A 26,948-nucleotide genomic window follows, 5' to 3' on the forward strand; every position below is an offset into this window, starting at 1 on the left:
TAAGACCGCCAGAGTAGCAGCAATCTGAGAAGTGCTTCCCAGAAGTCTCAACACCTGTAAACACTTCTACAGCGCTTAACTTTCTCCCTGGGATATCTGCTCTTAAAATTAAGCCCATCACTAAATGCTTGTAAATCCACTTTTGAAGAGTCTGGCTTCCATAAGGAAAGCATCGCCCTTTACTCCTACTCTGAGGAGACCAAGGCCTCCCACTTTGGCAGTGCTCGGTAGCTGCTATAAACCCGCCAATTTGGAGGAGCTGTAATTGTGCCATGCCTATGGCCAGGAGAACATGCATCCCAGGCACAGCCGAAATATGGCAAGGCTTTTTGCCGCATGAGGAACTTCTGTTCTCAGATGTTAATGCCCCAAGCATTAACAAAACATCAGACCAGCAGAGGGAGGGTGGCGACGGGGGTGCTGGTAGGCTTCCTTTGGGGTAGCCGGGCAGGGTTCTGCAGAATCACGGTTGTCTCATTTCAACTGCTGTTCTGTCAACTTTTTCTTTCTGAAACCCAGTTATTTATGGTCTCCTTCGGCTCATCAGAGGGGTGCAGGTGGAGGGGTGCGTACAGCGCTCGCTCAGGAGGGGCTCTGGACCTCCGAGATGACCCAAGTCAAGGCTGTGCCCCGACCTCAGGCCAGGGCCTCGGTTCTGCAGCCAGACCATCCCGGGCCCCACCGGGCCGAGCGGCCGCCTGCGGGCTGCAGCCCCCCAGCTCTGCCAGGCCGCCCGTGGCGGAGGGGCGCCCGGTAGCTTTCCGCGGGGCGCACCTCCACACCGCAGCCGGCGGGGATCGCCGCGGGGAGGCACCTTCCCCGCCTCGCTTCCTCCCAGCGTCGCTGCTGTGCGCGGGGACGCCTCCGCGCCCCGCCACGGCGGAGCCCCGCAGGCCAGAGCCCGGCGCAGGGCGGCCCGCCCCAGCCCGGCCCCGCCGTGGGGCGGCGCGGCACGGCACGGCGCGGCGCGGCGGGCGCACATGTCCCCGGTCCGCCCACCCGCCCGCCCGGCAGGCACCGCCCCCGCCTCCTCCCCCTCCGCCTCCCCCTGCCGGACACCGAGCGGCGCGGCCGCGCCACGGCGCTCGGCTCCCGCCGCCCACCGGCGGGCAGCGCTGCCGCCTCAGCGGCCGCCAGGAAGCGGCCGGGCCGCCGCGCATCCGCCTGCCGCTGGGCATGAGCTCCGGCTCCCCCGGCGGCCACAGCGGTGCCAGTGGCGGCGGCGGCGGGCGGCGGCGGAGGCGGCGGAGGAGGCGAGGGGGGGCCCCGGGAGCGGCGACCTTCGCAGGGGGCTGCCGCGGCGGGAGATGCTCTTGCTCCCAGCGGCGCCAGGAGCAGCATGTTCCCCGGTGCCGACAGCGCTAGCAGCACGGCCGGGCAGCCCGAGGCGGCGGGGGCCGCCGCCCCGGGCCCCCCGGGCTCGCACGGCCCCGGCGGCGAGGCCGGCCGCCGCAGCGCCCCGGCGGCCGCCGCTGTGGCCGGCGGCGGCGGCGAGGAGGAGGCGGCGGCGGAAGACGAGGAGGACGAAGATCCCGGCTCGTCCCGCTTCGTGCTGGCGGCGGGGCTGGGGCTGCTGGCCGTGTCCGTCGTCCACCTGGGGCAGGAGCGGGCCGAGGCGGGGGGCGGCGGGCCGCCGTGCCTGGCCCTGCTGCTGCTCCGCCTCGCCCTCTACGGGGGCTGCGCCGCCGCCGCCGCCGCGCTGGGCACCCTGATCGTCCTGATGGGTCGCGGCCGCCGCCGCCTGCCGCCGCCGGACTTCGCCGCCGCAGCTCCGGTCCTGCGGGCCGCGGGGGTAAGTGGCGGGAGCGGGGCGGGCGGCGGCGGCGCGCCCTGTCCTTCCCGCCGGCGGGAGAGCGGGGACGAGGGGGACGGAGGCGGCGCGGCCCTCGCTCCGCCGCGGAGCGCCGGGCCACCCGAGCCCGTCGTCCTCCCGCGGCCGCAGGAGCCCGCCCGCTCTCTGCCGCTCGTCGGGGCTTGAAACGCGAAAAGTTGTGCTGGAGGGTGGCGGGCGGGGAGGAAAGAAATCAGGTCCTGGCCCCGAGAGAGACCTTCGGATTGCGGGAACGCTCGTAGGGCAGTGTGGTGGTGTTGGCTGTGTGTCAAATCCTTTTCTGCTCCTTCAGCTGAAATGTCATTAGTAAAAAGAGGGAGACGTGCTCCAAGAGCCAGCGTAGCGTTGCTGAAATGCATGCTCTGAAGTTGGGCAGCTTCAGATAGTCTTATCGTAGTGCCTTGAGGAAGTGCCCGCGCGTTCCCAAACGGCTGCAGACCTCTATGCAAAAGATAAACAAGTTTATTTTCTGTACCTCTTCTAAAATGTGCTAATTCATGTCCACGAGCTCTTTGTAGTTCACTGCTTAGGAGTATTGTTTGGTTTCTTCAGAACGGGACTGGTAGTACAAGATTTTCGGAGACTGACTGCAGGTACTAGTCAAAATAACTTTCCTCCCATCCACGCCCCAGCCCCCCATCACGTCAGCCAGTGCTCCCGAGCTGATCCTAGACGGGCCTGAAAAACTGCTGCTGGAAATGAGGACCTGTCTGCGCTCCTGTTCTGCCCGCGGGTCACAGGGCTGTAGTGTTTGACATCGCAGCCAGCGACGCTGGCTGGGTGCCCTTGGCCCCTCACCAGTGAGTTGGCAGGCCTTGGAGGGGTGCGTTGGTACGTGAAGTGCTGCGGCAGTAGACGGGACCGCCTAAGTGCTATTTCACTTCGATAGTGTCCCGTGGGATACCTGAGAGTAATCTACAAAAAAAAGAAAGGAGCATAATTGGTGCCACCTTGGTGTACAGCCTAGCTGTTCTGGTGACCCAGTTCATTACGTTTAGTATGTGTACTCTTTTTGTTAGCAGCCAGTAAATAATGCTGTCACTTCTGTGTTTCTGGGGCTGCAGTTGGTGCAGCTGAATTTGCAGAAATCAGAGGGTGCTGGCAGGGCAGAGAACCTGTTGGAAATCACTTGCTGATGTATTTGGCTGTCTTTCCGTCTTGCCAATCAAATCAGCTAATGACCTGCAGTAGTGGTTTATTTCTTCGTTCTTTGACCTAGGGAGGGAAAGAGCCTGTGTTTGTGAACAATACATTTTTCCAGGCCTGCATCTAATAGAAACTGGCAGGATGTTATTGCCAGTAGAAGGGATCGCTGGCCAGGGGATGGTGACTTCAATGACTGATAAAACTTGCAAAGGTGCATTCAGGATCTATTTGTGGCAGTGGGTGTGTGTGATACTTGTTTTGTCTTCTCGGTAGACTTTTTAAAAATCCTCTTTGCTTTGAAGACTCAACATCATACTCAGCTTTTTGAAGGGAGTGAGGAATAAATAGTGTGTACGAGCGTTAGAAGTGGGAAATGGGGAAGTGAGAAGACATAACGCACAAAGTCAGCAAGTGATAAGCAGAAGGTACCTGTCCTGCACGTAGGGTATTAAGTTGGTACAGCTAGGCATTGTTCAGCTGGTTTTTGTCATAGGGGTGCTGGGGAACAAATGTGTATTAAGTGCATAAGCACCTGCATAGTAAAGGACTATATGCTTTTGTATTTCACCATTCAGCTACCTTACACCAAATGGGGAAAAAAAAAAAGAAAAGAAAAATGCATCAGTAATAAATTCCCGTTGCCTTCAGATTTGCAAGATTAAATATTTTAGTGATAATGCCATAGCTCCAGTGATATTTATGGGCTGGTATACTTATCTGAAAGTCTGGATGTGTGTTAATTTACTTTTAGGAGAGCGTATTGTATACACAGTAGAAAAAAACTTTATGTAAACTTAGTAACTAAAATCTCCCTGCTGCAACTTTCAGATTTGCGAAATAGCCAAACGATGAAAATTGATTTAATTTGGGATGGTGAGAATTGAAGAAAAAACCCAGGAATTTATTGGTCTCTTTGTCTCCCCCTTTGTGAAAAACATAATATATAAGCCTACTGAACAGGAGTGAAACTAACACTGTCCAGAGACAAATACAGTCACTTTAGTTACTATACCATATGCACTTTTTTTTTGTGGTATGTTACTGCCTGTTTTTCGTCAAGATGTTCTCCTCTTGTGTCCATCCATTGGTTTAGTATATGTAACTAGTGCACACCTGCTCCTGCTTTGTGTGGTCTAGTATGTGGTGTTTGGATTTATTGTAGCTCTGTGATATGTGTTTGCTGTTTCAGAAGGGAAATGAAGTTTGGTGTTTAAAAGTCACTGCTCAAGCAGCATTACCTGCGGCAAAACTTTTTCCGAGATTGTTTCTTTACTCTCTCCCTGATTCAGTTAAAATTTTTCATTCTTCCCTCTTTGCAGTGTTCTCAAAATTTAATCTGGCTGTATGAAAGGGACTGTCAAAAAAGGAGTGAGCTTTTTTTACCCTTTCTATTCAGAAGCTGTTATTCCAGGCATCTTGTTTGGATGGCCTTCAATTTACAATTTTCTTGATTTCTTTCTGATACAAAATGGCTTCAGGGCCCCAAAGCTCCTTGATGTACTTTTTCTGAACACAATTTTGTATATGTTTAGCAGATTTCCTGATTGGTGCTTCAGCAACGTGTAGTTGAAGAAAATGATAGTGTCTGTATAGGCAGCATATAGAAGTGTAGGCCACTCCCTAAAATGTTTCTTCCAAAGTTTCCTCCATACATTTATCTTTGAAAAATTTGTAGGTTAATCTTTTTGTTATACGTACTTTTGTATTTACACCTCTTTATTATCATTCAGTTGTTACTCTCCCGTTTTTCATAGAGCCTTATGATCCTGTTGTCTTGTCTTTTCTGGGAGCCAGTAGTAGTATGACTGTAAAACTAGAATTTCTTCAGCCTTGTTGTGCCTTTTCTTCAAGAATAGGGAAGAACCCTCTGTTGGCCTAATAATTTTTTTTTTTTTTTGGTTAAGGAAAGAGTCTTATGACTGGTGTCTTGCTCTGCATGTGTCCTATGTACATGAACTCAAGGCAGATAGGTTCATTTTTCATTCCTTGAGTGATTTTCACACTGGGCTTAACAAACGAGGAAACACTAAGTGCTCAGTAATAAATATTTACTCTAGTAGGAGTCAGGCTCAGCTCTTCGAAAAAGAGTGGGAGTACTCTTGATCAACTTCAAAGGGACTTGGATCGAGTTCTTTATGGTGTGCTGAAAAAAGGGAGTTTTTTTTTAAGTTCTCAATTCTGCAAGCACTTACAATGTGAGTTCAGTGCTGTTGATTTTCAAGGACCTGTTCATGCAAGTGAATAACTTGGGTGAGGATGTGCTGTGTTGCAGGTTTGGACTTCAGAAGAGCAAGGTGTATGCCTTTTTTCATTTTGCTTGAGCTTGCTACTAGAGAAGCCATCTTTCCAAGTGTGAAGCTGTGCTTTGTCCTAAATATTGTTTGTGTAATCCCTTTGGGACTTGAAAGATGAAGACCTTCTGCTGAAGTCAGGTATCTCAGCAAGAGCGTCTGAAATCTGCTGAGAATTGCAAAGCAAGGTGTGCAAATTATATCCCTGTGATGAGGTGTGCTTTCAACATAGTCTTCCTGTATGCAAGAACTCTGATTGCAAGGTATATCTGGGTAGTCTTCTGGCTTCCACATAAAGCTTTGTGTTTCTTCCAGTGTTCTTTTATATTTTCATTGGAAAGAGAAGGGAAGAGAGGTGTACAGGTAACTCATAATATTGTTTTACTTACAAATTTAATAATATTGGTAAGTAGTTTCTGTTGATATTGAAATAGTGGGAATCAAACACCTTGAAATTGTACATTATGTTATTGTCAGGTATTTTTCAGCACTTCCCAGAAGCTGTTTTAGGACAAGATTATTTGTGGTAGAGGAGGGCTGCAAAATGCAAGGCAGCAAAAAGGCATGGTGACCCAATTGTACTTTCTTAAGAATGTCTGTCTCAAAGGGGATTTTTACTTTTCAAGTATCAGTGGACTTGCTCATACCAAAGATAGCCCTGGTTAGAACATGTGTCACCTCTTAAATTTAAGCTTGCTCCCTACATTGTTGTTAACTTGTGTGGCTGTAGGGGAGATAGCTTTGACTCATCTGAAGAACCATGTTAACCAAGTTAGTGGGAAGGGTAAGGAAAATGCTTTTTCCCACATTCCCAGTGTGAGTTGTTTCTCTGCCAAAAAACGTGGCAGGACAGAGTTTTTTCAGCATAGTGTTTTGACTTTGATGCAAAGCAAAAACTCTGAATAATAGAGACTTGGGTTATTGACTTCATTTAAATAATGCAAAACCCACAGATTAGTTTATTAAAGTGCTGCATTTTAAATTCAGATTAAATGAATGATACTCTGTATAGAGAATGATCTACCTAGTCTGTCTTGCAGCACTATCAGAAAGGTAATGTGTTTTTTTCCAGCTAAAAGGGTACACTGATTCTAATGTCCTGGTTTTAGTTTCCTATGATTAACGGTTGCCAATGATTTTGAGTATTTATTTAAAGCTCAGCTTCAGACCTATTTGGTCACTCTTGTTCACTACTGTTTAGTAGCTCTCCGTTTTCAGAAATAGTTTACTCTTACTTTCTGGCCCTGCGGGAGGTGTATGTGACTGTGTTTTATGTTCCTAAAGCCTTCTTCGATCCTTGAATGTGCACTTTTTGTGAATCTGGCATTAATGGGAGGGCATGGGTAAAGCTTTTCTCATTGGATCAGGTAATCGTTGAAATCTCTGGATGCTGGAAGATAGTACTGTTTTGTATTTAAGCCATAGGAGGATGAGTAGTGAGATTATTGGAAATGGTCTGAGTGATTCAGGTGGGATGGCAACTTAACCTCGGTTGACATCTGCCATGGTATCCAAGCTGAGTGCTCGGCTCTTTTTGAGGGACATAAGCAGAGAGAAAGGACATGCAGTTTTATTTTCCTTCACTGTTGGACTTCTGCCATCGGATGAAGTTTGCGAAGGTAAGCTCGCAGGAGCCCCAGCAGCTGTAGGAAGGGGAAGGTTTGCCATCTGTGGGCATCGATTTCAAGCATGATGCAAAGCAGTTCTTGAGGCAATGAGCAGTTTGGAGCTGCTGTGAGGGAGAGGAGAAACTTTCTAACTCCTTTCAGTCTGGATCTTTATGCCTTAGTTAAGTCTTCAAAAGTATTTATGGGGTTCTTATCAGTCTAAAGCCAAGCATGTTTTGCAGTGTGTCTCATTCTCTGGTCCGTTAGGGAATGTTGAGAGCCCCGATACTACTGGATTTTTGCTGTTACTTCTGGCAGTCATTAGCCTCTGCTTGCCGCTCTTCTGTCTTGCTTGTTTTAGATCCTCTTGGGCTTGCAACCAAATATTCTGATCTACTGCCATTCTTTTTTATCTTTTTTTTTTAATCAGTCATTTCTGGATTGAAAGGAGAGGATATGTTTAAATTTGGGTTTTTTTTAACAGAACTGAGAGTCTGACACTTGTTCTTAGTGCTATCTCTTACATAGGCAGGTTAACAATCAGTTTCTGATGATGCAGGTGACTTTACTTGCAGGCAGGTCCTGAAATGAAAATAATGAAAAGGTGTCGTAGCATTGCCTACCAATTTCAGGAATATTTTAAAATTTTAAAAGAATGTTGCATGAATTGCAAATGTTCAGTTATAGTTCAGTGGGGGCACTTTGGGGCCTGTAGTTTGGACATTTCTGCTACAGTTTATTTTTAGGGATCTGTGGAATATCTGTTATCCTTAGGGATTTATAAGCTTTTTCAGAATTGAAGTTTTGTCAGGACTGCATGCGTTGATTACCTGCAGGCGTAACTTTGAAGTGGTTACTTTATTCTCACAGGAGACTGATCTCAGGAAATGAAATGTTTTTCAGGCTCTGTGTCTCACTTATTTGTCCCTAACTCCTTAGTGGTGAGCAGACTTAGTTTTCCACACGGCCTTTTATCTGTCATGTATTATTTAGAGATTTCTTGTCTTGTCATGCAACCCTTTCTGTTTCCTTCCATTGTATCCTATGTCATCTTCAGCTCTGCATTGTATTGTGCTTGACATTTAATTTTCTCAACCTTGTGTTAGATTGATGTTTCATATTTTGATATGAATCAGGCTGCTTTTACCTTTGGTAAGTAATTAAAATAAAAAATAGAACTTGCATAGTCATAAGGGGAACAAGTTTGTGTTGTGTCCATGGGAGGTTTATATGACCAGTCATTCTGTACCATTTTTTCCCCTATTAAGCACGCACAGTGAAAGAGAACAAGTTAATGTTAATAAAATTAATGATGACAATTCATTGTGCATGTTTTGTGATGCTCTGTTAAAAAGACAGAACACCCTACCTTTGTACGGTGAAAAGTCCTGTGGGAAGGAGGGTATAGCAGTAGACAACGCAGGAGTTTCTCTTTGGTTGTCAAGCTGAGACTCTGCAGCTGAGGCATGAGCCTGTGCAGGTTTTTCTGGCTTGCCAGCAATTCAGTTATCATAGCACATGGCTCTTTTGGCCTTGAAGTCTAGGCCGTGGGTTCTTGTTGTCTGTTTTTAGCCGAGGAGGAGAGTGTGGAGGTGTCAGTAGACTGGGGCTGTGCATGTACCCTGAGAATGCATGTAAGCCTTTATTTTGATGGTAATATTAAAGATCCCAGCAGAGAATAATGCTGTAATTCTTGCTGAGCAGAAATTTGAATGCTAACTTGCCAATTATTTGTTAGCTGTACTGATGGGAATGAAAGTATTACCTGAGAAAAGTTTAATTTTCAAATTCTTATCTATCTAGTATTATATGATATCTCAAGTGAAGGAAGTTCTGACCTGATGATAAAATTTCTATACTGCTACAGTTTTGTGAGTTTTGAAGATGGTACATTTAAGATAGAAGATCCCCATATAATAAACACAGTTTACATGTTCCAGAAGCTACTATGGTAGTGGAAATAAGATATGCTGATATTATAAAATTGTTATTGAGATAATGATGCTTAACATAATAGGATTAACATGCTTTAAGTATGTTGATTTTTAAATTGGTAGTTATGGTATCCCTTATTATATGTAGAGAAACGCTTAATGTGACACACATAGACTTGCTTTGTAATCTAAAATAGAACTACAGGTATTAATTAAAAATATTAACTCTTGTGAATAGAAGATTTATTTTTGCTTTCTAAGTTGTAGTAATACTTAAGACTATAAGAAAACATCTATCCAGATCAGTTAAAGCTGAATTTATGGAGAGATCAGTGAAGTATTATTTGAAGCTGTGACTGTCGTCAAAGTCCAGTCTGATGTTAATGTTATGTTTTACAAAGAAAAGAAAGTTAATAGGGGAGCAGTGGGTGGAGCAAGTAGCTATGAATAACTGGATAGTGCTTATATGCTGAATTAGATGTCGTCTTTGCCTTTTAGATCGGTGATTAAACTGAGCGTCTCATGCACAGTGCCTATTTATATTGTGGGATCTGTCCAGAGCTCTTTTCTAGTTTTGTTGCAATTGAGTTAAGGTAATAGAAATAATTGTTAATTTTTCTCTGTTTCTGGCTTTAATTCCATGCCAGAGTAAGTCTGCGTGTGGGGTGTCTGTAGCATGTGCCTGGCTTTCTGCTGTTATGTTTTAAGAATTGCATTTGTTGACCGAGTGTTGCAGATGGATTTCTTGATAGTGGAAGGTACTCCTGTGCTGTCCGTGCTTTGCCATTTATTCAGTGTAGTTGCTGAAGCACTTTCTTTATTCTTTTTTATTTAACATTTATTGTTTTCTTCAAAACTAATTTTAAATTACTTAAATTGTTTAAACCAATAAATGACTGAGTTTTGGATCTGCAGGAGATGAACCTAAGCCAAAATTTCAGGCTCAATGCCAACCTTGGGTTTTTTCCCCTGGGTCTTTCAGACTGTTGTTGTCTGCGTCTTAAATCATTCTCGAAAGTAGAAAACAGTGAGTATTATTCAGAAGTCTCCAGGAAATACACACATCCTTTTTTTACAGCCTGTAAAAAAAAAAGTCAAAAATGGGGAAAACTTGAACTGTTTCAGGAAGCAGGCCTCCCTGTTTGTTAGCAACCTCATTCTTTGCATGTGCTTTCCAAATGTGCTCCACCCCTACCCCTTCAAGTCATTTTGTCAAGTCTTACTTAAGTTTCAGCCTGTTTGCTGCCATTCTTCAACAATAAACTCTACAGAGTAGGGCCTGATTTTTTTGGACTGTGATAGTGCAAGTCAGGACTAACAGGGAACACAAAAGGTTTTAATCAGTACAAGAGAGCATCTCAGCTAGAGCTTTGAGCTGTGTTAAATCCATTTAAGAACATCTTTGGCTCAGTCAGGGTTATGCCAACTGTTTCATAAAATGTAGCACCATTTTCCTTTAGATGAGCGACATGAAGAAAAATGTGAAAACATTCAAGTCTAGGCTTTCTAGCTGAACCTGTTCTCTGCATACATCCTCCGTCTGACTTGAGACAGTGGTGGGATGAAAATCTAGTGAAATCTGCTGGATTTTTCATTCTCTCAGCTGTTAGAGCTGAGTTTGGACTGTGAATTTTCTGATACCCTTCTGTTACCACAGGTGCTGGTAAACCTGTGTTACTGGGTTGTTATTGTTGCTTTTAAGGTGTTTGTTGCTACATGGCAGGCAACTCGGGGGTGCCTGTTAGTTTTTTAGTTTTTTTTCTTCTAGTCAATTCATCATTATAGTTGTCACAGAAACAGATTTTTTTAAAAGCAAATCTAAGCGAACAGGACTTACAAACTTGCATTTAGCAGAATCAAGTCTTAAGACTGAAAGGAGTTTGAGCAGCTGTTTTAGAGAACACAACTTAAGGTGTGAGACATTATCCATCACTAAATTAAATTCACAGTTCTCTGAAGGATTATTAACAATCACAGAATAGTTCGGGTTGGAAGGAATGTCTGGAGGGCATCTACTACTCCACTCTCCTGTTCAGAGTGGGTCCAACAAGGTAAGGTTGCTCAGGGCTTTGTCCTGTTGAGTTTTGAGTATCTCCGGGGATGGAGACTCCACAGCCTCTCAGCTCCCCCATTCTGGTATTTGACCAGCCTCATAATTAAAATAGTTTTGTCTTGTAAGTGATGGGAATCTTCTGTGTTCCAGCCTTGCCTCTTGTCCTGTGCATCTGCAAAGAAGAATCTGGTTCCCTCCTCTCTGCATCTTCTTGTTCAGTAGTTGGAGACAGGGATAAGGTCTCCCCGAACTGTTTTTCCTTGAGCCTGAACTAACCCAACTGACGTCACTCCAATGCATTGAAACGTTCCTATTTATTCAAATGTTAGATTCTCATCTGTTCTTGAAAATTGTTTTTAAACAAAGTTGAAACCTTGTTTTTAAACAAGGTTTGTTTCTTGCTCTGTGCTTTTCTCTCAGGCTGTTCATAGTGGTGTATGCAACACCTGTATGAGTATGGAAAATTTCTCAGAAAATCCAATATACTGTGCATCTTCCTTTGCCCTTCAGTAATTAATTCGTGCAGCAGCAAAATCACCTTTGCTAGTGGTGGTACTCACTTCTGAGCTTTTAAATTCTTTATGATTGGTTGTCTTACTTGAACTTCTCTATGCTAAACATTAATGTTACTCTTTTTAAAAAATTTTAAAAGCCCAGTACCTTTTAGAAGTCAAACGTACCCAACCGTAGAGGACACTCTCAATGAAACATGTTCTTGCAAGCTGAAGTGTGAGTTTGTATCTTGGTGTTTAAGAGGCGGGATTTCACTGAGGCAATAATAGTCTGCCTTGTTCTTAACATAAAAGGATCAGTTCCTGCTTTGTGGAATTGTGTAGACTGGATCCTAGTGTGGTGATGTGGAGCAAGCTATTTGCAACCATGGATCCCCTCTGAAGGCCTTTTTTTGTTTTGTTTTTTTTGTTCCCTCTGCTGTAAAGAAGTCCTGAACTGAGGCAGGTAGGGAGGCAAAAGTAAGGGTTCAACATTTGTAATTTTCTTAGCTTATGTTTAAACTAGTTTTGAAAGGAGTAATTTGGCTAGTGCTTAATGAGAGGGCTTATTGATCCTTTAGGCCATAAAAAAACCACTTCATGCAAACTATGTACAAATGAGAACTGTTGATGCCTAAGTTAGGGGCTTGAGGTTACAGACCTCTATGCAGGTATGACTTAGTTCAGCAGAAGGATTAGTCTTGAGGATACCCAAGCTAGCGTGGGTGTTAAGGAAGAAGGAGTATGTTGAGCACAGAGCTTCCTTCAGGATTGTGGCCTCATTTTTAGGAGCTCTTTCTTCACAGAAAGACCTGAGCGACTCAGCTTAATAGGGCTTTCTGAATCCCTTCCCCCTCCCCAAATGTACTTGGGATGTTTAATGTCTCTGAGTGTGCGTCTTCTCTTTTTAAATTGGAGTGGTTGTGAATCATCCTATTTCCTGCTGCAAATAAAGCAGAAAAATCCCGAAGTAATTGTGTGAGTAGCATTAACGCAGCTTTGCGTGGAGGAAGCACGACAACATTAGCAGTCAGAGGTGATGTATTAGAGCCTTACAAATACTGTTGTTAGGTGTTCTTCCAAACAGCAAAAATACTTTCTGCAGCTGTTTAGGTGGATATGGCTTAAGCTTCTACCAGCATTGTGTTCAGGTAAAAGGGGGTCATGAAAATCTGTAGTGGTTCATTAATCAGATTATACTCTGTTCTTACCCCTCCTTAACTATAGTTCTGATAGCAAGAAGGGCTGCAAATGGAGGCAAACATGCTGAAATCTTGCTGCTCTTGCCACTGATAGTGTTGTGAAGGGGGGAAGGAAATGGCTGGAAGACCACAGCCATGGTCTCAGAGTAGCGACTGGAAGAAGTCTAGGGAGTATTGCTGCACTCACCCAGAAGCTGGAACAAATTAACTGTGGGTGGAAGGAGGGCACTTGAGGCCTGGAAAGTATCCATTGAAATGCTGTGTGTTAGGCGTGAGGGAGTCTGAACAGCTTTATTCTGCTTTTGGGGTAGTGCTTAGACTCCTTCATCTATGTCCCATTAGACATACTTTATACTAGACTCTGTGTGCATGTATCTACAGTAGAAGGAGAACATGTTACACCAAAATACACTATTAGCCTGCTAATTGACTGAAATAATGGCATACTACCTTTAAAAACATTAAAGAGTGTTTTTACTTAAATCCCCCTTAAAGTTTATGCTGCTCTCTTATTCTGTATTTGGTGAATGTTGGAGGGATTGGGACGTTTCTGAAGCACTGTCTCCTCACCGAGGAGAGTCGGAGCGCCCATCAAGGGGAGTGAAGTAAGCTGAGAGGAGGTGGGGAGAAGTCCTACTTCTGATTTGAATTACACTCCTTTCTCTATAAGGGCAGCATGAATCACTGCTTTTTGTCTACACCCTGAAAAATGTTTCTGTCTGCCCGCCTGCTTGGACAGTATAAGAGCTAATACTTCAAAACAGACAAATGTTTGTATAGTACAGCAGCTTAGAATGCAGTGGCCAGAGGTTTCTTTGAAGGAAGGAGCCTAAAAGAACGTGAACCAAAATTACTGTAGGAGATCTAAGGGCTTTGCTTTTATTTTAAAAGTGGATCATGAGGCTAAATGAAGTCCATCATGACAGTAGGCTGTAAAGATGTTATATTTGATGTTGACCTATCTCTTGGAAATCTTAAAAGCTGGGAAAATACTGAGTAGAAGAGTTCCAGTTGTTTTATTAAATGCATGCCCTATTCTCAATGCATTGAATTGCAAATGGATACAGCTCCCTTCTACCAAAAAACCCTTAAAACCTCTTAAGGTTTTAAGATAATTTGGCAAGTTGTACAGCGTACGATAAGCAACACTGGGTATTAATGTGTGGTTAATGAATGATGTATAATCTCATAGACAATTGACACTCATCTGTTTTAATCATATGGGGTGACACTATTTGTATAAACCCCAAATTATTGGTACTAGTGCCTTGAATTGCAGTTTTATTTCTTCTGTCATTTTTGGTTTATTCCTTCCTCTTATGATGAATGTTCTCTTTGAATTTCAGAGTAATTGGTCTGGAAGCTCCTATGATTCAGTCCAATCAAGGAGAGTGGTCATTTCTCACAACATGGATAAAGCACTGAAAGAAGGTGAGTCTTAACTTGGACAAAGGATCATTAGACTCTGAATGTCTCTTGTCCTCTTAGCAAACCATGACTGCACAATATTCCAGGATTTTAGAATATGACCCTGGTTTATTCCTTGATACAAAATAAAAGTGCAAGGTCTTGGTTTCCCCAAGAGATCCACTCTAGTAAGTAATGTGTTGCTGTTTTTACAATTTAACTGATATCTCATCATTTTACTGGCTCTTTTTTACAGAAATATATTGAAATAGAATCCTCAATACAAAAGGGTAACAGTTCAAAGATTCTTGATTGAGTTTTCATGGACTAATAAATCCTGTAGACTCTTGCGAACAGTCTTCCCATTTAGTGCAATTCTTACCATGAAGACTGAATCTAAAATCAACATTTGTATTTCTGGCTGATATAGTCTATGAAATCTGTGGATCACCAGTGTAGTCATTGAGCTTTAGATTGTAAAATGTGAACCATGATCATATGGATTTAAAATATCTTGTTTACAGTTCTTTAAAATAAAGAATAACTACTACTCTACACGCATTTTTTTTTTTTTAACAGACTCCTGGTAATACAAAATATTGTAGAACTTAGGGATAGCATCAGAGTTTGAAGTAAAAATTTTTTTATTTGTTACTTGAAAGATTATGCTAGGTTGGAACTTAAAGAATGATTTGGGGGGGGGGGGGAAGCTGGCTTGCATATTAAAAGGAGGAAACTTGTAAAGATTTATGTCCTGTAGCTTTTAAAATGTATTTATAAAATTTGATGCCATTTCAGTTTTTGTAAATATTTTATGTAATTTTGAATATTTTTTCCTTTAAGACTTCTTTGCAGCGCTGGTTTTTTCCATATCTCTTTTCATATCTGGAGAGTATATTTTAAAATTAATGTTGCTTTAAACAGGTTGGCTGATTTATGAAAACTTCTTGGGATGTATAATGTTTTTAAAGTTATTTTTACGAATACCTGCTAGCAGGATACGTAGCTAAAATATAAAATTAAAACACTTTACCTACTATGTCATGTTTCATCTCAAGGTGAGCTATTATAACATATCATAATTTGGTTTTAGGCACCATTTTCATCTGCAGTCTGTCAGATTATAGGATTCCTGATGACGTGAAAAAGATAGTGGACTCCAAACATTACACATATGAAACAAGCACTAACAAGTTATTAGCTGTATTCTCACATGCGTACTTCACATTTTGGATAATCTGCATTGGAATTTTGAAATCAAGCCTTGACATAATTGGCACGGAGTCAGAGGTAGTGGGGTTATCCTGAGACAGACAACAGGTATTGTGGAATACTGGGGGAAGACAGTTGGGTTACACTTCTCTCCTGTTACTTGCACTTAGGAGTAACTTGTGTCTGTAAAAAATACAGGAGCTGTCTTCATCTAAGGTATTTATCCTGCAGACCATTCAGTTGGATGCATAAGTCCATCCTTACTCAGTAAGGCTGAAAGTAAGTTACCAATATTTAAGTGATTCATTTTTCAGAGTTGAGGAACTTCTGTTGTGACAGCTTACTTGCCTTTCTGCTATTTCTTTTCAGAGTAGCTTTTACCCTCCATTCTCACTCTGAATTTTGGAGAGCAAACTTGTCAGATGTGGTTGTATTTGTTCCAGGCCTAAGTGACTAATGAAGCCAACTTCTCTTCTGTTACACAGTTTGACAAGGATGCAACTGTACTTTTCACTCTACCACACATAGACTTAAGCAAGCTTTTTGGTTTTGGAAGGTGCCCGAGTCAACTGGAGTTTGAGATACTGAATGAATCCCCAAAAGAAACGTTTTACTTTTTTATTAAGTAAAATAAGTCTGTCTGAAAATAGACAGGACACATTCCTTGCCCTGTGACAGTTCCAAAACTTGTAGTTGTCTTGATGTTATGAATGGTTTTTTTAACAAGTTCATGGTTAAATAAAACTTCACTACTAATGGTACAAAAAATACTGTCTGTATTTCTGTTTCATTAGTGCTATATTCTAATGCTAAATTAATCTTACACTGATGAGGATTAAAGTATTTGTAAATCCCAGGAATTTTTGCCAACTTCTTGCTGTCTAGATCTAACATGCTGTTCAACAAAATGCTTTAAAAAGTCTAATTCATTTTAGTTGGGAGACGTTCAGTTCTCCTGAGGTTTTAATCTTGGTGACCAGTGCAGACTCCTACTGCCATTTGAGGTTTTGAATAGGTGGTGTCAGCTTATCACAGTTGATGGTGTTTTGCAGTGTGTTTTTAATCAGGTTTTACTTCTCGTTACATTACCTTAGAGATGCAAGGATAACATTTTTGGAGGAGCCAGCATCACCTAACTTCAGAAATGCTGTTGCTGGTTATAAAGAGACAGCCCTGTGGTTAATTCTGACTTCTTCACCTGTTCTTCGTCATCTGTGTAATTAAGTTTGCCTAGGGTTTACTTTTAGTTGCACCCCTCAAGAATTCGTGTTGACTGTTACTCAGTCATGTCATGCTTTTGCTGGTGTTACAGCCAGTCTGCGTGGACTTTTCTCTCTGGGTTTAGAGTGACTCTCCATTACTGCAGCGTTCCCTGAGGTTCTGTGGTGTCTCTCGTTTGACCAGCTGTCACGGGCTTTGCTGTGTTTTTCCTAATGTTCTCATCATAGTCTGTTAGTGTAGTTGGGAGGATAGATATCAGCGATCATCCTTAGTTTTAATTTAAGGAGTCATGCACATTTCCATTTCAACCATTGGTCTTATTTCAATAAACTTAAAAACATTATAGTGCTTAGATAGTTTTCCCGTGATGGTCATTGGCTGATAATAGTTGCCTGTGTCTTGGATAGTTTCTCATCTTGCCAAAGCCAGCGTAACAGAGTTGTTGGGAATCGTCTTTCTACAATGTTGGTCACTAAGTGCCACCAAGAAGAAACTTCTGTATACATTGGTTTACAGCTCGGTTCTTAATTTCTTTTCTATCTCCTGTTGACAACAGAGTAGTATAAAAGGACAGTGCTTCAGAGTGCTGCTTCATTCTTGATTATAGCATACTTGCATAAGCTGTAGATACAAGGTGAGGGAAAGCTGTGAATTAGCCCTGCTGCTGTGTGGTGTGTTTTATGAAATCTAAGTGCTCAAAATCAGAACAAGTTTAACGTTATAAAAAGGTTTTCCTTGCTGAATAAGGCAGAAAGAGAAGGCCTTTTAGTTGTAAACCCGAGTCCCTTTTTCAGCCAGTAGTACTTGAGTGACTAACGCAAAAATGTGTTTTCAGTATTTTTCATGCTTTTTCTTGATAGATTGATTTGATTCTTGTTTGCCTTTCATTTATCTTATGCAAAGAATAGATGAGCCACCTTTACAAATACTTTTAGCCTTTTAATGCTTCCTGTTGCTTATGTGGTAACTTCATGTTTTCAGCCTGTATCATATGGTAGTTTAGGAATATGTCTCTTGAGAGGCTGCGTTCAGTCAGACTCATGCTGCTGTCGCGCAGCATACTGTTTGGGCTGAAGGCTGTAGCTGTCAGTAGATTTATCTGCCGTGTGAGTAGCTGGTCTCCCAGGAACTGAATTTCATCTTCCATTTTTATTGCCCCATATCCTGTCGTCTTTTTGTTATTCTTCACAGTCAGTCTTTGTCTCTACTGCTTTAGTAGTGCCAGGAAAATAGATCTCCATATTACTTACCTGCTTTACTGCATCATTGATGAGGAAGTAAAACAGCATGGGCCATACATAGCACAACAAATCCCAGCAGAACTCCACTGGTGAAATCCTACTGCTGTGAAAACTGACTATTTATTCATATCCTGTGTTTCTTAGCTGTTAAAATATTTCATGCCAGACAGCCATCTCTTCTTTCATAGTGGCTTATCTTCCTTCAACCTGGTGTTGACCTTGTTGGAAATATTTTGGGAATTTAATTAGATTCTACCTCTGGATCAGATTTTCCCTGTCTGTGTTGTTGTTGACCCCTTAGAAGAACTCTGTTAGGGATGTAAGGCAGGACTTCGCTTTAGAGAAGGAGTTTTTTCCTCAATCTATCTCATTTCCCAACTTAAGGTCCACATACTGACATTTAGAAAAATAATTTGCAGTAGCTTCTGCCATTCTCTATTTGAAAAGCTGTATTCTTTTTTTTTTTTCCACAGGTCTCAAAAAATGAGTTGTTTGGGTCCAAAACATGAGCAAGACTTAATTTGAATTCATGTTCGCTCTGTTACTGGATTCAAACACTTGGAGCTAAGAACTCTTGGCAAAGGGTACATGGGCAGAACTATTTGAACAGAAATTTGGCTGATTTTTTTTTTTTTTTTTAAAGCATTTCCTAGATCTTTTGAACATATTTTTTTCTCTATTGTTTATATATTTGGAAATGTCCATGTTTTTTCTGCACATTTATAATAATGATTAAAGAAGCAAATGTCAAGGAAATTGTAATAAAAATAAACCAGACAATGTGGAGTGGGAGACTGTCAGGGTATGATCCCTTTTGCACAGGGGCTATCCATCTATGCACAATGATAACATCTAGTCTTAAACATGTCAGTTTCATAGAGTTTGAATAATGTTGTAAAATGCAAGTAAGCCAAGAAATGCTAGTGGTTTTGCAAGCACAAACTTTAACAAGAGAACTGAAATCTGGAAATCACTATTGCTAGTGACTGGGGCAGATTCCTAGTCACTAAAGTCTGGGCATTTACACAGCATTTCGCCAACCTTTAACACCATGGTCTAAATAAAGATTTAGTGGGCATGAGAAACTTCAATAAATAAAGATAATATTAAGTATAAAACATCATAATCTTAATTTATATTGTATACCTAAAACATAATAAAATCTAAAATACAGTGAGTGAATAATGGCCTTTATCTCTTTAAATTTAAAAATTAGTATCTTGGAAATGATGGAGTTGCATATTCAGAGTATTTATTAGTAATTTTTAGGGTCTTCAATATAGGGGCTTTAATATTTTAGTTTGATTTTTGAGGATGAAGATAAGGTGCTTTTTTTTTTTTTTTTGACTGAATTGGGTTTTGGCAAGAGGGGAAAAGTAGTAGCTGTAACAAATAACTGAGCATTTAACTTTTACTTATATAACAGTTCTTTGCCATGTACTTAACGGTGGTATAGTCTGCCATCTTTTTCCGTTAAATTTTTGTTGAAAGTATTTTTCTTCCAATTATAGCTTAGGATAACCATATCATACATGGTAAATCTAGTGTTGTAGTAGAGCATTATAATATTGCTTCTTGGCTGTTTGATGGTGGTTTCCTGTTGCAGGGTCTTAACACAATTCACATTGATGTTGCATTTCTATTTTACAGATTGCGATGCTTGCTGTTGTAGAATAACTCAAGCCAGTATTGTAGCTATACCTTCCCTTCTGTTGTTCATATGGTCACAGGAGAGTTTTGGATTTGACCATAACTTAAACGTAATGATTTGGTTCTCTCCAGTGCTTTCAGGAAAGGATATTTACTTCTTGTTTGAAACTTGGAAGGCTGTGTTTGCATTTGCATAGGGAGAATATTTCTAGTCTATTTTTTATTGGTGCTTTAAGAAAATGGGTAGGCATTTAGTCCTTGTTATTCAGATTTCTGTGTTATTTTTCATGAGGTTGGGTGATGAATTTTAGCAGCATAAGAACTGTCTACTGTGAAGTTCTGCAAATGGCAGATTGGAAGCCAGTCTGACCCACTGACTCTTACGGTGCCACTGATCCTCTGAATGAATGAGTGTGGAAGAAGGGGCAGCAGTTACTGTAGACCTGCGTGGGGTTAGGAGTGAAGGAAGGGTCTAGAGGGCTGTCCTCATGAACCTCCACACAAGTTTCTGGCTCTCTACTCCCAACACTCTTTTAGTTTGCAGTCTTTAAAAAGAGTAATTAAAGAGGCTCAACTTCATGCAGGAATTATTTTTAATCAGATTGTGACAACCGGGGACTTGGACCTTCTGAACTAGTTTAGAAAACCCAGTAGAGGTTTCTACGGTTTTGCACCAGACTCAATGCTGTCATTGCATCTGATTTGATCAGAAGAAATTTGTTTCGTGTTTGTAGCAGCTGAGTTAGCGGTAGTAAGGTATTGTCCTGAAAGTGTCTTCTGCTTTGCCTTTTATTCCTTTCTTGTCTTCTGATCAGTTGTTTTCAATGTTTTGGAGAACGTGCAGTGTAAAAATAATGAGAGTAGATGCAGGTATTGCAAAAGAAAAGAGTAACCAAGCTATAAGAAAAAGGTGGTTGCAGAAAGATGTGGGAAAAGTTGTGGAAAAATAGATAGTTAAAATGTGTATCGTGATGGGAGACTTAAGTAATAAACTTCAGTTTTTAAAATGCTGTTCCCAGTTGCTCTTCGGTGTGTCAAGGGATTATTTGTCAGTTTGCTTATCAGAAGACCACTACCTCTTAACTGTTCTTATCACTTTGTAGTATTTATGGGTGAGAGTTTTCAATGAAACATGATTTCTTCTATTTTAGAAAAGTAATGATATTGGATATGTTTCAACGTTGGAAGTTCCTATCCTGCAATATGGCTCTGCATATTTTTTTCTCTCCTGGATCAGAAAAAAGAATAAAAGCTTCTATTTCTTTATTTTCTCAAAATTAATTTAGAAGCCTCGAAATGACTTAGCAAAAGGCTTTTAAGTATGTATTTCAGCATACTCAGTGAAGTGACTCAGTTTCTTTCTTTATAAACCTGAGGAAGTTGACTAATGAAGCATTTGACTAGAAACTTTTATCAATTTTAGCGTTTTCATTTGAAATGTTTTTAACAAGGTGACATTGGATGAGGTCTGCTAGTATTTCAGGCAAGCAAAAGTATTCAACTTAGCACACTAATAGCAGAACAACTCATTAGTTCACTGTAACGCTGCTGGGGAGCTTTTTATAGCTTACTAAGCTGCCCAACAAACAACTTCTATCGAAGTGGAAAGTAAGAAATAGTGGAGTCACATGATTAATTGGCACCATGGGCTTACACTGGCAAATGAGATGTACTTTTGATGTAAAAGTCTGAAATCAGGATGTCTGGTAAAGAAGCTGCTCAGATTATCAGGAACATGACCGATTTTTTCCCCCTTCTTGTTCAGTTATCCCTCTGGTAGATGCAAACTGACTCCTTCCACCCCAACTCTTTCCCCATCTTGTAACTGCTAAACATGGCTGGTGCATGCTCCCTCCTAGACCTCCAGGGACATTCCTATAGTGAAACATCAGTAAAACTGGCGGCACACAAATACCAAAAAGAAAAGTCAGAACGGTAGAAGATGGTGTTGCCATGGGAATTGCAATTACAGTGATCTTGGTTATTGCTTGTAGATGTTGTTTGGAATACCTCGTCATTTTTGAAGTTGATGCTGTCTCACTAATCTACTTGTTCTATCTTATCTCTAGCTCTTCTGATCCTATAATGTACTTTCTGCAGTGTTGTTCAGTACTCTGTCTCTTGGAATCCAAAAATCTTACCACCGCCCCTTTTAACTGTGACTTTGGAGTGGAGACTCTTGAATTCCTGTGTAAAGGCAACTGCTTTCAGTCTGCAACGGTCTAGACACAGGCAGATTATATGATAGTTCATATAATGAAATCTACCGGGGAGAGACAGGTATTGGTTTGAGGTTTGTGTGTAGCTAGTAACCTGACTGCCTGAGCAAATCCACTTACAGGCTTTGCTTTGCAAAATGACCTCCAGTAACCTGTTAGGTGCAGATTTCTGTAACTTTGCCAACCTTACTTTCTTTGGCAAGAATTTAAAACCCAGAGAAGAAGATATGAAACTTACTACCCATCTAATTTTTGAGGAGAAGGGTGGAGGATTACATTTTTCCTGGCTTGGTGTGCCTTCCTCTTTTGCAGTTTTTGCTATTTATTGTTTTGTTTCTTCTTTCAGTGTTTGACTACAGCTATAGAGATTACATCCTGTCCTGGTATGGGCAACTCAGCAGAGATGAAGGGCAGCTGTACCAGCTGCTATCTGAAGACTTCTGGGAGATTGCCAAACAGCTGCGACAGAGGCTGAGTCACATTGATGTAGTTAAAGTTGTCTGCAATGATGTAGTGAAAGCTTTACTCTCACACTTCTGTGACCTTAAAGGAGCCAACACCAGGTAAAAACAGAACTGTCTTTTGTTGGAATTTTCTGCTTCTCTCTTTGCTTTCAGAGGTGTTATATCAAAGTAATGAAGTGTAACGCTTTTGTAGGCAACTGATGAAGAAAACAGTTCAAGCGTATTACCAGTTTTAGAGATCAAGCAGGCCTCGAGGCATCTGTAAGACCTGTGGAAGGAAACAGTTGTCCTCCTTTTTCTCAGAGTTTGGATTCACTGCTGTTTCCATTTAATCCTTGAATCCTTCGCTCATCGTAGGAGGTGGGCTGTGTGAGCAGTTCCTGCAAGTGTGAACCTGCAAGGGAAAGGAGAGGCGCTGTCAGAGCAGTCAACAGACAAGAAAATAGTTATTTGCACCTTTCCCAAAATAGGACCAGGGTTAGTTCCATTCAGTTTTCCATTTCTTCTGGCCCTGGGAGGCAAAGCCTTGCGGTTTCTGTAAGTGGCCTGTCCTGCAGTAACAAGATTTTTCTAGTGGCAAAAATTGTTGTCTGGATTTTCTTTCTATGTCTAGGTTATCTTGCTAATTCCATGAATTTCCTTTTTGGCAAGGGTCTTTTTGTCCACTTAAAAATGTCAGCTGTCCACTAGAGTTGCACCTAAATTGTAACTGCAAATGAGAACTCTTAGCCTATGCAATTTCCACATCTGAATGCACAGTTTGTGTAATTGTGCATGGAATTTGGGCTTATTTCTGCACTTAACTTGCATTTCAGTTATCGTAATTTAAATATGCGTTGGTCATTCAGATTTAGACTCTACATTTTATACTATGAAGTAGTTTTGCTTACAGTTAGATCCACATATTTTTAACACCCCTTCAGAGAAAAAAGATCAACTGTTTTCCGTCAGTGACCAGTCTGTGCTGCCGTTCACACTTCTTTATGTTCTGGACCAGAAGATAGGGTTAATGTATTTGTGGTCGATGCCAGCTTTTTATGTAAGCTGATGTGTAGGAAATAAAGACAAAAAAGGGTGGTTACATTCAAGAAAAGAAGAAATTAAGGTGTAGGCATGCTGCAGTAGATCTTGCACTGGATTCCAGATACTGCTTTATTTCAGCTCTGGAATGTGGTAGAAATCTTTTGGTCAGGTAAAGCTCCTAAGTGTGCTGCCTGATTTTTAAGCGTTATGCTTGCACGTGCCCTGTGTCACAGTAAAGTGCTTGCATTTGGGAAGAGTTTGATTTGAACAGTTAAAGGATGAGGATGGTGTTTTTCTTGTAAAGTGTAAATATTTTCCTGTTTGAAGCTGGGGATGTAGAATGTACAGTTGCAGAATTATTAATTGTTACTAATGCTGATTCTTCATGAGGTTTCTTATCTGCTGAGAATTATGACCAAAATTCTCCTGGGTATTTTCCAATTAACTTTTTCCCTTTGGAATGGTAAATGCCCCTTAGTCAATGCTGGATAAGGCAGGCTGCGTTAACGTGGTAATGAAAAAAATTCTGTCAAGAATTAATGTGATAGTGGGTTAAAAAAACACGACAAACCCCACAGCTGTAACTGCAGGCTTCGTATAGGTTGAAACTGGACCCACTGACTGTTTTCCACATACTGCAAGGCTGTGAATTCACAAGGAGGAAGGAAGGTCTGGTTTTAAGCCGCCTAACAGTAGATCAGCGGCATGACGCTGCATGATGCAAAAAGTGAAGCACTAGTGTATCCTCATGCTGCTCATCCAAACTTGCTCAAAAAGGCCAGGAGGCTTTATGGAAATTGCACAGGGCTCACCTTTTCTTGGCAGATGGAGAGAGGACTTAAATGCTATGTGTGCACTATGGCAAAGTCAGCAGAAGTGTGACATTGTGCTCATATGCTACAGATTGAATTTGTACTGCTGGGTGATCTGAGCATGCATCTAATAAACCTGGAAGCACAGCAGAAGACTGATACTGTTTTCTTTTTAAGGGAATTTGTGGTTTTAAGACTAATTAGAGTTTTGTACTAAATTGCCTACTGCTGTAGAGTTGTTGCTGGAACCTGCTGACATTTTGAGCTATAGACCAAGAACTGCAAAGTATGTCACTTCTAGCTTGGAAGGCAGAGTTTCTTGGAAAGCCTTCAATTCATTTCTATATTGCTGTCCTGGTTTTGGCTGGGATAGAGTTAATTTTCTCCCTAGTAGCTGGTATGGTGCTGTGTTCTGGATTTAGGATGAGAATAATGTCGACAGCACACTGATGTGTTAGTAGTTCCTAAGCAGTGTTCATAGGAAGTCAGGGACTCTTCAGCCTCTCATAATGCCCTGGAGTGAGAGGAGGGGTGTGGGGTGGGCACAAGAAGCTGGGAGGGGACACAGCCGGGATAGCTGACCCCAACTGGCCAAAGGGATATTCCGTATCGTGTGATGTCATGCCCAGTATGTAAACTGGGGGGAAAGCTGGCTGTGGGCCGCTGCTCGGGAACTGGCTGGGCATTGGTCAGCGTGTGGTAAGCAACTGCATTGTGCATCACTTGTTCTGTATATTCTACTTCTGTTATCGTTGTGATTATTATTTTCCCTTCCTTTTCTGTCCTATTAAACTGTCTTTATCTCAACCCACAAGTTTTACCTTTTTTTCTGATTCTCGCCCCCATCCTGTGGGGGAGTGGGCGAAAGGCTGTGTGGTGTTCAGCATCCTGCTGGGTTAAACCACGACAGTGGCCACAGTTCAAACACGGGAAATTCTTCCTTCTAAGGTAGGGAGCACCGAGATCTTCTTGATCTAGCTCCGCTTTCTGCCAAATGTTTTAAAGATGGTAGTGAATTTAAATTGGCATTCACATGTTTCCCTCTGTGTGTCCAATAATGAATCCAGTTAGTTTTGGATGATAAATATAGTGGAACAGAGACTGTCATGAGAGCAAGGTATCTTTCCTGTTGTGATGCCTGTTGGAGCACCGCATCCCGTTTCCGCTGCTGAGTTTATACCGCAGTGTGACAGCGAAGGGCATTTTGTTTGTTATCTGGTGGCTTACGAAGTTTTGAATACCTCTCCTACCATCTCCGGAGGACGTGCCACCCAAGCCACTTTGTCTCAGTTTTCCTTTATGACAAAAGATGAATCCACTGAAGTAACGGAAAGAAATTGTCTGTGCCCAGGAGGACAGAGATGTCCGTTTCTTCAGTGTGAAGTTCATATGTTGTGTCACTGCGTACATGTCAGCCACAGAAATTCCTTTACTTTTGTGCTTTCACTGACTAACTTCGACCTGTAATACCTGATAGATCAGGGTGCCCGAGGGTATGAAAACAGGCTGTGACTTTTCAGAATGAGGAAGGGTGCTACAGTCCTTCCCTTTGGTCCTGCTTTCCCTCTGGCTTATTTTAATCATCTCGAGGCTCTGCTTAGTAATAAACAGCTGAAGGTAAATGGCCAGCAGAGGCCAACAGATGAGGAAAAATGCTTCCCTGAATGAGGGAGAGCATGAGGGGAGGGGAGGCCGCTTCCACGGTGGCCAGTGGGAGGCAGGGAATCGGGAGGGAGAAGCCTGGCAGCGTTATGTCCGTTTCCCCTTTCTTTATTCTGTCCCCTGGCCTTCTTTAACGGTGACTGTCTTTCCTGCGCCTGCCAGACACTTCTACAGGGTGAAGTAAGGGCAGAGACACTCCTCTAGCCATGGGCAGAACTGTCCGGGGTGACACAGAGCCATGCAAGCTGTAGGCAAGACAACTCCCGACTCGTCCGTCTTGCATGCATTGCTGGGGTGTACCTTGAGGTCCAGTGGGGCTCTAAAGGATGCTGGCACTTTTCAGTTACAAAATTTGTGGCAATTCAGAATATTTTAGGTAGGAAACGGTTTCATTCCTAATATTAGCTCAGGGAAGAAATGGAATATGATGCTTCCCTGGGTCCAGCGTTAGCTAGTTTATGAGTTTGTGATATGGAAGAAAAATCAGCCTTGGATTTATTGGTAGAAGCCACTGTTCTTTTCCCATATGTTGTACAGAATCAGGAGCACATTCATAACAGGGTTAGCGAAGTGCATGCTGCAGGGTAGGGAGGGTAGTATTTGGCTGGGGCAACTTGATCCCAAAGGTAGAGGAAGAATTGATTTCTGCAAATACAGGTATGTGGTGTTGCAGGCTGCTTCTCACAGGTTGACTGATACATGACATCTGATGGGATGCTCAGAAGTCTTTCTGTGAGTGTGTGCCTGGACTTGCAGCATAAGTCATGACTTCGCAAAATGGATTCTTGGGGGCTGTAGGCTACTCGCGGTGCTGATTCAGAACCCATATTTAAGGGCTCAAAGCTCTTGGAAAGTGTGAGGTGGGGGGGAAGTGCTGTGGGGAAATTGCTGTTTGAGTGATCAGTGTGACAAGCAATTTGGGGATTTAAGTTCATATTGCACAAGTTTTGGTAATATTCCTTTTGTTTTCTATGTGCTACTGACAGGGTAAGGAGGGAGACAACTCAGTTCTTCATTTTCTTGACCCATGTGAATACCTTTGCTCGTGTAGATATATAACTTGTATTTTTTGTGATCACAATATGTAGTGTGATAAGAAACTCAGTAAAAATAAAAAGTGCTGCCACCACAAACTGATCAAGAGCAGATTGATGCAAAGGGAATTTAAGCACTTGAGATTTAACTTGTTTAATCCTATAGATGCATCCAAGTTGTCAGGATAGCTACTAAACACCTCCCACAGTTCTTGTTTTTCTTTCATAATTCCATTTGCTACCCACAAACCAAGAATACCAAGAACTGCTTATCACAGCCTCTGGAAAAGAATATCAAGAGGATTAGTATGAAATTGTAGACGTTCGTTGCAAAGGGAGCAGCTATATGAAAGTACTGAGAACAAAATAGTCACAAAAAGCCAAGGTCTGAGCATGTTATTAAAGTTAATTCATGGGTAGCACCAGGTCTAAAGCTCACCGTTGCCTT

General features: G+C 42.1%; 1 protein-coding gene across 1 annotated transcript in view; it reads left to right on the forward strand.

Annotated features, from left to right (window-relative positions):
* Positions 1-1,080: 1,080 nt before the first annotated feature.
* Positions 1,081-26,948, forward strand: part of SNX25 (sorting nexin 25) — a 92,243-nt gene continuing 66,375 nt past the window's right edge. Inside the window, exons 1-3 of the mRNA XM_049796742.1 lie at positions 1,081-1,792; positions 13,902-13,986; positions 21,852-22,068. Of these exons, the coding sequence (XP_049652699.1) occupies positions 1,340-1,792; positions 13,902-13,986; positions 21,852-22,068 (755 nt within the window). The 5' untranslated portion in view covers positions 1,081-1,339. The remainder of the gene's footprint in view (positions 1,793-13,901; positions 13,987-21,851; positions 22,069-26,948) is intronic.

The sequence above is a fragment of the Accipiter gentilis genome, chromosome 3 (assembly GCF_929443795.1).
Source record: "Accipiter gentilis chromosome 3, bAccGen1.1, whole genome shotgun sequence".
In the NCBI taxonomy this organism is placed as follows: domain Eukaryota; kingdom Metazoa; phylum Chordata; class Aves; order Accipitriformes; family Accipitridae; genus Astur; species Astur gentilis.